General features: G+C 32.8%; 1 protein-coding gene across 1 annotated transcript; it reads right to left on the bottom strand.

The window, feature by feature from the left end:
- On the bottom strand, window positions 1–5,832 carry LOC107021147 (transcription factor VIP1-like). The gene is made up of 4 exons (XM_015221750.2): window positions 5,200–5,832; window positions 3,836–3,968; window positions 1,261–1,345; window positions 1–427 (listed from the first exon to the last, which is right to left on the bottom strand). The coding sequence occupies exons 1-4, from the start codon at window positions 5,721–5,723 to the stop codon at window positions 189–191; spliced, it is 981 nt and encodes a 326-aa protein (XP_015077236.1). The 5' UTR covers window positions 5,724–5,832; the 3' UTR covers window positions 1–188.
- Between the last annotated feature and the right edge of the window lie 6,729 nt (window positions 5,833–12,561).

Below are 12,561 nucleotides of genomic sequence, written 5' to 3' on the forward strand. Positions count from 1 at the left end.
TATTGTTTGTGATAATTTCAAATATTTAATGTTTTAACAAGATATGGCAAAATAATGATAAAAGTTACAAGATATTGAGCTGAACAACACTGTTCAATAACCCTTTTAACAATCTACAATCTACATATATCAGTATTTACAAACCCCTCTACTTGATAAATTACCAACCACACCACCAGTCACAATGTTCAAGCCCTGTTGAAGTTGAAGAAGCTATTTTGAGATTGCTCGGGGACAGTTTGGTTACTTGCAGGTGAAGGGGGAATGTGTGGCTGCTGGTGTTGTGCATGGAGATTACCGCATCGAACGAAGGACTGTGGTTGGGGAGGTAAATGAGGACGCATTCCTCTGTTTCCATTTGCAGATGGAAGTTGGCCTGCTTCAATCTTAAGCCGCTGCAGTTCTTCCCTCAACGTATCATTTAGAGCTGAAATTTATTCGCATATGCTTCAGTACTATACTTCTATACTTCAGTATCATACCACATTTGTGTATCACATAGCATATATTAAGCAAGCTTGGATAAGACGTGGAGAAACAAATAATAGTACTGAAGAATACGAGAGTAGGCAAGTCCTTAGAAAGGGGAAGAACATAAAACCTTGCAAGCCAATGATGTTAGTATAGTGTATGCAATAATATCTTTGAGAAACTTTCCCCTATCAAGACGATCTTTATCATAGAGGGGGGAGCAAATTACAAATTCTGGTTCATTTCGAAGAATTGTTTAGGGAAATAATAATGATAACTTCTGGGAGGTCTCAAGTTCGAAACCCCTTGCCAGCGAAAGCAAGGGGTTTGCCTTCTGGGTCAAGCTCGTCGCACCAGGCTTGCCTAGTGCGGGTTACCTCTCCTATGTGGTTTGCGAGCTATTGCATAGGAGCGGGGTTTTACCCTGTGCGCACCCAAAAGGGTAGCGGCTGCGGGTTTCCCTTGTCGTCAAAAAAAATATAATAATGATAACTTCAAAACTACTAGACTGATACAAAGAGTTGAAAATAGAAACCTACTCGTAGCGAACAAAAGATTTTGAATATAGAGGTTTGTACTCGATATACAGGTAGGACCGCTTACGAGTAAAGACAGTAATATAAATCTATTAAAAGTAGCATTAGGTTTACCAATCTTATTAGGTGGTAGATGAAACCATATTAGATTGAAGAAAACATAATAAGAATGAATCTTAAAACACTGTTTTTTGGAGGATACTTTATAACCATCTATTATAAGAGTGAACGTTCATATCTAGTAAAGACATACCATCTCTAAGGTGTGCTTGTTGTTCCAAAGCTTGCAACCGAAATTTCAGTTCTTTGTTTTCAGCATTTAGTCCAGAAGTGTCTCTCTGCATCAACATCCAAAATTGAGCAAAAATGAGTATGAAAGATTGACAGTTCAAAATTCTACTACATGTTTTACTTTGTGGAAATGACCCACTGTTGGTTTTACCAACAATGTGTTGGCACTTGACAATTGTTAACCTCTTGAGAATATTTCCCCAGCAGTATACTTATAGTGCAAGCGAATACACGTGAAGATAAACCAAATATAATGGAAAAGGCTGTTATGCACAAAGAAAATATCTACATCATGTGAAAGTACCCTATTATATGTTAGTCCTAGAAAAGAAAATACAAGTAAAAAGGGTTGAAAAGCACCATTAAGTCATCCCCAATAGAAAGAGACAAAAATGAAGTAGAATGCTACAGAGGTATCACGGACAATCAATAGGTCAATGGAAGCTTTTCTAGTACAAACTAGAGTGAGACACATGGTGCTGTTAAGTTAAACTCATACTCACCTTTGATTACAAGAGAAGAAAACAGGAAATAAGAATAGCGAACTGATGCATTGTTAAATGTTAACAAGTGCAATTGGTTCCACTAGAGTGTTAGTATTAGCAGCAACAAGGATTTCGAGAAAATGCTAGACCAAAAATATACCGAGGAATAATTAATTTATGATGACTATCCTAGAGAAGAAAGATTCACTGAGGCATGCTTCCACTTAGAAACACCAGATTGCAAGACAGACTAGTGGGCAAATATGAAAAGGAATGGCTAAGCCTTTTTCCATAATCATAAAATAAGTTATCGACTTCCCAAGAGTACAGAACTGCAAGTAACTAGCTTTTCAGATTACCCACAAACTTTCAAATTGCAGTGAACTAGGCATATGGAGATATTTGAACAGCAAAGTATATCTGACTAGTCTGGAGCCAAAATGGCAACAAAATTGACAAAAAATTCCAAAAGGGTCTTATCCTTTACGTCGTTAACCAACAAAAAAGAAAGGCGCCTGACGACTTGCCCCTAACATATATTATAAATTATAAAAATTTAAAAAAAGGTAAGACGCATGTAAAAATAGACTCGAAAGGAAGTTAAAATAACTAAAGAATGAATAAGAAAAAGAGAATCTTAAAATAACTAACGAATGAAAAAGGAGAAAGAAAGTCTACAGAACATATAAGGCACAAAATATCATGTGTCTTTCTTCTTTTGTCAGGCCAATGTAAGGCGCAAGTTGTGAGACACCTTTCTTTATTTGACTGTTAACGGCGTAAAGGGTAAGGCGCATGGGCCCTCTCGCCTTTACCCTTTTGGTTACCTTCGTAATTTGTTTACCCTTTTGGAATTTTGTCGCCCTTTTGACTTCGAACTCAATATTTGACCACCCGCTAAATCATGACTTCATGACAGACAGAGGTTGCGATAGCTTCTTTCATATCATTTGAATTTGAGTTGCGGAGCAAGTGAAATAGAGCAGTTGATCCATAACTAATTGGATATCTTATAAAGTGAATATAAACATAAGATGTGACGACAATAGTATATTTGTAGCTCCAAATGGAACAGTGGGAATTTTCAAATACATGAAAAGAAGCAATGCTAGTGATGTACGGGCCAGCATGCGCTCACCTTGACTATTCCACTGTGTACCAACTATCTCTCACCAACATAGGAATTGGATAAGTCTGTCCACTAAGGATTAGGCAAATGGAAAGAAATCACCTAGTGTTCTTTTGCCTCCCCTCGCACTTGGACCTAAGACCTCATGGTTCTCCACCCAAACCATTGACCACTAGGCCACACCACAACATCAATTTCTTAAGTCATACCAGTAACTACAAATTAGAGTACAACTAAAGAGTTAACATGCAAACTAAAAATGTTGACCATACCAATTTCATTGTGTACAGTGGTATACAGCAGCTGACAAACAGAAAAGATGTTATGCAAAAGCTCCAGAAATACGATAAGGTTGTTGTCATAAGTGGGGTTAAAAAGTAGCAATCTTGGTTCCCATTTTGTACAACAATCCCATCAAGAAAAGTCTCTTTTTTCGACATTCAAGAATTCAATTGGAAGAGGATCGAACCTATCAATTAGAAAGGAAACTATGCCAACCTAGTCTAAGCCAGCTAAGGGTTTGGAAATTCCACCAACTCAACTCCAGAGTGTCTGTGTTTCGAAATGTTCCTTTGCATAGAAATTTGATTGACCAATTGTTTGGCCAGGATTTTGACGTAAATATGACTTTGTCTTAATAGTAAATTAAGAAAGCAGAAAAAGTATCAGCAGAAGTGTATTCAATTACAAACATATAAATTAAAGATCAAGGCCATCAAGTGAAGCCAATCATTACTTAGTTTAGACATCAAATAAAGCTGACGCCCTTGGTGATGGTGTGGCTTTATTGCATAAGCACATTATATTTTTTGACCATATGTTGCTAAAAACGAGAAGCTATTCAACATGTAAGGTTACTTTAGACAATAAAATATCACAAACATAATAAATGTCACATATTTAATATCTGCAAAATTCCATACCTGTAGAACTGTGATCTGAGCAGATAGAGTAGTGGCTTCAGTCTGCAGAGTCTGCACTTTCCTCTCTAGCTCACTAGTGTAACGAGTTTTTCGCTCCTTGGAACGTGCAGCAGATTGTCTGTTTGCTAGGATCCTGCAAAATTGCACCAAAAAAACAACTTCATTTAAAAGCTAAAACTTGCAGATTGGTTCTAGAGTTCTTATCCAACAAATAAGACACAAAAGGCATATTATTTTGTTTAAAGAAAAAAGAACACCAAAAAGTAAATGCTGGGAAGCCATGAGATTTTAAAAAAAAAAAACAATGCAATTAAGTCCTTTTGTTAGAAAACTTTTAAATTCCAAATGTTGAAAAGATGCTCGGTACTTCATCAATGATTCCCAATGTACTCCACTCTCTTAACACTCAGCAGCTTAAAATATCACCACCTCTTATTTGGCTCTGTTATCTGTATCTTGTATCACCATAAAAGGTGCAATAGCATCTCTCTCAACACAATAAGTGGACTTCTCTTTTAGGAGCTAGCTTTTTCTTTTTCATTTTTCCTTCTAATATGCAAATGAGAAAGAAATCAAAATTAGTTAAGTAGTTAACCTAACACAAGTAACAAGCTAGTTAGTTCTTCTTACAAAACTTCGATTCATTCTTCTCCATTTCCTTGTGTTTCCAGTGTTACTCTGTACTTCAGAAATCTCTTTTTTAAGTCCGCTTCCCTCTCATTATATATAACAAGACATGACAACACTATGACAAGTGAAACAAGTTCTTTGGGAAAAACACTGTCTGCTAGTGATAAAACCCCATGGCTGTTAATGTGAAATATGTCACTTCAGCAATTCAAAATGGAAGAATTGTGGCAAATGTTTATCAAAATGCTTCCCACTCTCCCTCCTCAACGTCTTGTGTTTTGTAGTACCTTAATCTAACATCCAAATATGTTAAATTTGTTTCTAAAAAAATAGTTAGTTTCATTGACCTTTGTACTCCAACTCCACCATTATTCTTGGGAACAAGAGGGTATTTTTATAACATATCTACACATTGTATCCATTCTTGAGGAATCCATCATAATAAGTTAAACTAAAAAAATCCATTGACAGCTAAAATTACGATATTTCAGCATTCCAAAGAAACAACAAATGACTTAAAAACGAAGACTTGCAAGTTGCAACTACCTTGCCCCATTTTCTCACCAAACCTAATCCAAAACCAATAAAAAACACTTCAAAATACTTACTTTTTCCTCTATCACTAACCCGAAATGATTCTTATTAACTGAAAAGTATATTTACTTGCACTCAAAACTGAACTAATACTGTAATAAAAGTATTTAAAACAAACTAAAGATTAAATTATGTATAACCTTTTAGCTCTTTTGGGATCAATCAAGGACAGCTCAGCAAGCCTATCAGGAGCCATAGCCTTCTTAACAGAAATCGATTCAGACTCAAACGACGACGTATCAAAAGACCCATCCATAGAATTGCTATGCCTATGACGTGGCTCAGAACCCATCAGTTTCTTATCCGTCGGCACACCACCAAAATCCAGTCCATCGAAAAAATCAGCATCAACAGATAGACTACGGTAGTGAGCCAGCGGCTTAGGGTAATCGGAAGGTCCAGCCGACAACGCTGGTCCAGTAGACGAAGAATCAGGCGAATTAGCCGGCTGCATGAGGGTCGGAGCCTGAACATCGAGACTGAAGTCAGAAACGACGTCGTCTAAAAGCATATCATCATCAAAACTGGGAAAACGGAAAAAGGTTTCGGATTGTGCACGGCGGTGGCGTGCCCCGCGGGTTGGAGTATCCGCCATCTGTTCGAGGTCAGTTTGACCGGAATAAAATTGGGCCTGAATGGGCTTTCCGGCGAACGTAGGGTCCATCAGAAATGAATGGGACCCATTGTTTGTTTGTTTGGAAGAAGAAGAATAAGGAAAGTGAATTTTGGTGGCGGCTGAAAGAGTGAGTATATAGAGCTTACAGCTAGTCAGCGACAAGTTTCCACAAAATAGGGGTAGAACTTGTCAAAACATTCATTTTATTAAATTAATTTTAATATAGAGAAAAGACAAGTGACAACTAAAGTTGTTCCGAATTTTTAATAAGACACTTTAACTATATGAGTGTCCTATTACCCCACGAAAGTAGGAGATATCTTTGTAAATACGCCACATTAACCCGTTTTCTCCCTATGTTTGTTTTCACGCAAATAATGCGCGTGAATGATAGATTTTTCTTCCAAAGAACGAATTAACAAGTGACACGCGTCATTTTTAATCTATTATTTAATTCTTTCCTTTTTAAAGTACTCATCTTCCCCAACTTTCCCCCATTCTTTCAAAGGAACCATTTTTGACAACTGTTGCTTTTATTTGATATGGTCTCCTTGTTGCCTCTTGTTATACTAAAGAAAAAAAGTTATTTTCTCTTTAATGAAGGTACTGCCGAAGTGAATCTTGCCCAAGCTCGTATATAAATGCTTCGAAGCCGGCAAAAAGGGTAAGGCAAACTAGAGCTTCATTGAATCAAATTTGAAGATGAAAGGCGTGAGGATCTTGGTCCTTCTGTAGAGACTTTCCTCTTCTTTTTTTTCAAATTCTTTTCTTTTTCAAAAATTGGTGATTTCTTTTTGTTTGTCTGAGTCTTTTTAACACAAGTCTGTAATTTTCTCCTTTATTATTAATAATAATGGACCATTGGTCCAAGATGAATTTTTTTAAAAAGAAGGTAAGATTCTAACATTTTTTAGTTTTTATCCTAAAATAATTTCTAACAAGTGTTTTTCTCCGGAAGATCACAAATCCATGAAGAAAAGAATATAATCTTTATCAAATACTAAAATAAACATGAAAACTTCTTGTTTGCTCAGTTAATTTCCCAAGAAATTGACCAACAAATGGCGAAATTGAAATAGATGTAAACTTCAAAAAGAAGTTGTAATTGAATTGTAGTTGAGAAAGAAAATAAAATATAAAGAAAGAAAGTGAGAAATTGAGAGAAAAGAAAAGAAAGTGTACCATTTATCTTTTTAAACGATTTGGGTCGGGTTAAACCTGTATTTAATTAATATTTAAATTAAATTAATTAATTAAAAGGAGAGTGTGTCTCACGCGTGTGAGGTTGATGAGAAAATGAGTCAAAATGGTCAATTTACAAAGATATTTAATACTTTTGTGGGGTAATAGGACATTTGCATAGTTAAGGTGTCTTTTTAAAAATTCGAGACAACTTCAGGTGTCACTTTATGTCTTTTCTCTTTAATATATATATTAATACAGAAAAAGTATGACTTATAGTGTTTTTTTTATATATAAATTTTTTAAATATTTTAATGCTACACGAATTATATTTATTTTGTGCTGGTCTTTAATTTTTTCCCTCGGAAGTGATGAGTCAACGAATACTTAACTGTGAACTAATTTTACAAAAGCTAAAGTTTAGAGAATTTTTACCTGTGTAATATCTGATTCACAGGATAAAAAATTATAGAACTACTGTCGCTATTACTTTGCGGCAAAAAACTTATAAAAATAAATATGTTTTTTAAGGGTCGTCTAATCGAGTGTATTAGAGGAAATATACATATTAATATTTTGTGTATTATAAAATTGTTAGTGAAAAAACTTACAAGATAATAAAATTGCAAGACTACAACTGAAAATAAAATGAAGAAATTAATCTTTTCAGGCTGAGGCGCGGATATCTCGCTCTCTTAAAGGAGATTCAAGCCCACTGCAGCAAATGTTTTCACCGGTCCAGCAGTAGTCTTTTTTTACTTGTCCCCTCCAGGATACAACAACCTTCACAAAGTATAACTCAACAACTCTGGACAAGAGTTGAGTCCAATGCTTCACAAAAAAGAACACCTCCCTTCAACTAATAAGAACTCTCTTTTAGACTAACTCTTTCACTCTTTGTTTTCTCTTGTGTTTTTATGTGTATTCCAAACCAAATGAAGACCACCACTATTTATACTACAAGAAGTCTTCCTAGCAATGAATAGGAAGATAATGGAGGTAGTAAATAATGAAGATAATGGCCTTAGGAGTTTCATAGGTTACATAGGTTATAAAGAGTAATGGAGGAATTAAGAATGGACAACCAATGCTAATGGATGATGTAGAAGTTATCAATTCCAATGTTTATTGGAATGTTTTTATCTCTACAATGAATTCAACCAATAAAGTCAAAAGTAATGGCATTACATGGCTACCAAGTCAAAGATGAATAGCATGATTAAATTGGTAGTTTAAAACACAAATGCCTACCAATGGTCATTCTTATAACTCCAAAATAAAGCAATTTAATATGTTAAATATTAATATTAAAATGCTAATAACCTAACATTAATATTTTGTTTGGTATTCTTTTTCAGCCGGCGTAATACGTTAATATGCTTTTTGACTTGACCTCATTTCACATTTAAGCTCTCCAACTTTTGGTGTACACAAATAAATACTTAAACTTGTATAAAGTTGAACAAGTAGACACATGAGTCCTATGTGACATAATACATGTTGGATATCAAATAGGACGTATGTGTTTAATTGTTCAATTTTATACAAGTTTAAATATTTACTTGGACACACCCAAAGTTTGAGAGCACAAATGTGAACTGGGACAAAGTTAAAAGTCATATCTATGTATTATGTCTTTTCAACCTATGTATAACTAATGGTTGCATTATACACTATTATGTATAGGGGTGTGCAAAATCGAACCGACCAATAAACCAAACTGAAAAAAAAATGTTATTGGATTATTGAGTTTTTAATGGGTTTATAAAAAAAATTAGATTATTGGTTCGATATCGATTTTTACCATTGGGTTATTGGGTAAACTGATAACCCAATAAGACGGTAATAATTTATTATTTCACCCTTTTATTAAATATTAAATAATTTAATATATAATTAGACACTATAACTATATCAAATTATTAGTACTATATCAACTTTATACTAGGCCGCTTTATAGTTATTTGATTTTTGTTTTAGTTTTAGTCTTGTTGGACTATTTATTTTTATTTTAGTTTGTAATTATAGGTGCATTTGCAAGTTTGTAAAGGTCCGTAATTTGATTAACATAAAAAATTTCATACTATATTTTGGTGGTAACATGTAATTATAGCTTTCGTACTATATTTTCTCTTATTGACGCAATTTTTCATTATCTTTCTTGTTTCACTATATCAAAGCATTAAGAGAAGTGAAAAGACATATAATATTTTACGGACTTTTTCTTACTGGGTAAACTTGACCGATAATGAAAAAAATTGATAAATCGAAGCAAACCGATCAATACACACCCCTTATTATGTATTAAAGTGTTCATTGCTATTATCATGAATTCTAGGTATTAGCAATATAATGATTTTAATGTATGCACAACATGATAAAAAACCCAATTGCCCTAAAAAAAATTTTCTTTTTCACCAAAATAGTGGAGGGTATCTATCTTTGTAAATAATTCTTTTTATATATAATGAGTGATATTTTTAGTGCATGGCTTAAGTCATCCATATACACTTAGTATTGTCCGCATAATTCATTTACACAATTGAACTGAAGCTTGTTCCTATTGAACATGTCTACCCTTTTGAATTTGAATCATTTAAACATTTTTTACCTATATGGCATTTTAATCGTAATACACGGACAAAAGAGCGCGTGAAAGCATCTAATTACACTTTTAAAATAAAATAAAAAACTCTTTCTTCCACCTTACCACTAACCAGCAGCCACCGCTGCCCCCTCTTCCATTAACGCCATTGCTGGTTCATTTTTTTTCCAAATTTTATTTCTTTTCCTTTTTTTTGGAATCTTTTTCATATTGTTGATTTATGAAAACAAACAAACTTACAAATTTGTAACTTAATCTTACTTTGGGAGACATATGGCAAGGTAAAAGAAACTCGAAAGACTTATTTGAATCTGTCGATTGGTGACAATGAGTTTTTCACTCATAAAGGTTACTCTTTCGCCGGAGAAAGAAAAACAAGAATTAGAACTCCAATACGACATCGATGACGACGAAAATAATGAAATTCCATATAATCATCACAAACCCCTTTTCAACCCCAACCCTTCTTCTTCTGAGCTCTCGACTGCCCTTGACGCTTTTTCCAAAGTAAAATTCTCTAAATTACTCTCACTTTTTTAAATTAATACACCAAAATATAATAATCTAAAAGGGTAGGGCAATGAGAAAGTTATATTCTTTTTTCATGTTAATATGTGAAGTACAGTATGAAGCATTCATGCTTAAAATTATCGGAGATTTTACGGTCGCCGGAGTTATTAAATAATGTTAAAGAGTTGGAATGGACAGCGATATGATGGTGGAATTGTAGGGAAAGGGTTTCGGCGGCGGGTCAGTCTGTAGGAACTACAGATTATTTTAATAATAAGTAATTTTTTTTCCTTCACATTGTAATAAATTTAAAAATATTTTTTTAAAATTCAAATAACACATTATTTAATTTGTCAAATTGCCACGTCATCGCGAGTGCATTTCACTCATTTTATACTTTTAGCTAATGGTCCAATAAATATTCAAATGGTTCAAATTCAAAGGGATAGAAGTGTTCAATAGATACAAACTTGAATTTAGGTGTTTGGGTGAATGTTGCAGATAACTCCAAGTGTCTGTTAATGACTCAAGCCTTAATGCATCAAGCCAAATAATGTATTAAAATAATTTATGTACAATAAATACAAGCATAACTAATACATCATTATTAATACAAGCATAACTAATACACTTTATTTAGAATTATTCTATATACTCTATCAAACGCATAAGTTTATGTGTTTTAAAATTAAACTTTGTGTCTCTATCAACCTTAGGTTTGTAGGCATATCTTATGAGTTATAAATTTATCAAGGTATAATGTTCTAAAATTGAATTTATATTTTACGAGGCATAATTTGTAACTTAGGAATTTTGCTTTGTAAATTTCTTTTTCCTTTTATTTTAAAGCATACATTTTTATAAAATTCTTGACTGTCATTACCAAATTGATGCATCTATAATAGTCATTGGAGCATCATTCTTATTGTTCGAGTTAATTGAACTGGTGGATATGATCTCACAAAAGTTTAATGGTAGGACAATCAAATCTTAATATGAATTCTTAAGTAATGATTCTACAGGTGACCTTTATCTTTTAATTGAATAGCCATATGTATATCTAATATATTTATTGTATAAATAGTGTATAATTATATATAAATAATGTATAATTATATATTATAGTTGTGTATATATTTATATACAATGTTTATATAATCTTTATACGTTATAATAACTTCGACCAACTCAAAACTCTTCTATACAGTTTCAGATTTTAGTTATAAAATACTGTATATGATTTGAATATTTTGATATATTATTTATTCGAAATAGTCCACCATTTTATATTAAAATTTTAAGTATGGGAACTGTATTTTCCAATTTGCTTCTTCAATGACTTCTTTTTCCTTTTCTATGTCAATTTCCGACCTTGTGCATCTTTGATAATGTCAATAGCTTCATCAGAAAGAAAGAAATGGAACAAAGTGGGCTGACCAAAATTTCGAAGAAGAAAAAAATGCTAATGCATCTTCTTCCCAGCAATAAAGTGGGCCGAAATAAGAAATACAAGTCTTGTGTTTTTCATATTTCGGATATATCTCATTTTATATTTAAAATTTCAAAACTTTTTTATTTTTTTAATTTATTTGAGCTACATATTAATGTACATGAGTCAGTATTTAATGTACCCGAGCTAAATATTATGTATCCGATTTTTTTATGATGTATCCGAACTACATATATCCGGTTTATGTTATAATGTATCCGAGCCACATATTAGTATATCGATTTGTGTTACTTTTTAAGTGATTAATATAATTACAAACTAAAGAGGGATAATTTGTAATTTGATATTAAAACTATGTGATTTATGCAAGATCTACTAAATAAATACTAATTAATATTGTTTAGAGTATCGTCAATGTATACTACGTGAATAATAAATACTACACACGAATTACTTAGTATATACTAATTTAAGTATATAAGTATCCATTTGATCGTACGCAATCAACATATCGATTTTACAAGCTAAAATTGATGGTAAAAGATAATGATTGCTTTGTTTTTTGTTGTGAGCTTTATTGAACTAATGTTTAACGTATTTGATAGAGTTGTCAGAAAAGATCGGCCCAGATCCACCCGTCCAAGTCTCGCGGGCCAAGAAATTTAAATGGTTAGGGTTAGAGCCGTCAATATGGGCTAGGCCCGTTAGGCCTGGCCTGGCCTAACCCGGATTTAGTAGGGCTGGGCTAAGATTTTTGGAGCCCATTTAAGAAAAAGGTTTTTCAGCCTGGCCTGAATAAGCCTGTTGATTTGAGGGGCTTGAGAAATATCGGTAGGGCCGACCTGTGGGCCAGTAAAATTTAATTAAAAAATATAATATAATATTAAATTTAAAATTAAAGAGAGTCTAAACTCAAAACAATTAGGTTAATATTTCTATTTAGATATTTATACTTTTACTTGAAAAAACTTAATATTTTTTTTTTTGAAAATGGTAACCTAACTTAATAAATATTTTATAAAAACAATTTTATTTGTGAATTTGATTAACAAGCAGTAACATTAACATCATGTAATATTGTTTTGTCGATATTTATGATAACATTTTTAAATTATAATTTATAATTTAAATTTATATAT

This window comes from Solanum pennellii, chromosome 6, assembly GCF_001406875.1.
Source record: "Solanum pennellii chromosome 6, SPENNV200".
NCBI lineage: Eukaryota > Viridiplantae > Streptophyta > Magnoliopsida > Solanales > Solanaceae > Solanum > Solanum pennellii.

What these genes read in the sequence shown, in the direction of transcription:
- LOC107021147 (XM_015221750.2), bottom strand. Translation starts at nt 5,723, where the DNA reads ATGGACCCTACGTTCGCCGGAAAGCCCATTCAGGCCCAATTTTATTCC. An exon ending in CTCAGATCACAGTTCTACAG is followed by an intron (nt 1,346 to 3,835) that starts GTATGGAATTTT and finishes ATGTTGATGCAG; the next exon opens with AGAGACACTTCTGGACTAAA. An exon ending in ACAAGCACACCTTAGAGATG is followed by an intron (nt 428 to 1,260) that starts GTATGTCTTTAC and finishes AATAAATTTCAG; the next exon opens with CTCTAAATGATACGTTGAGG.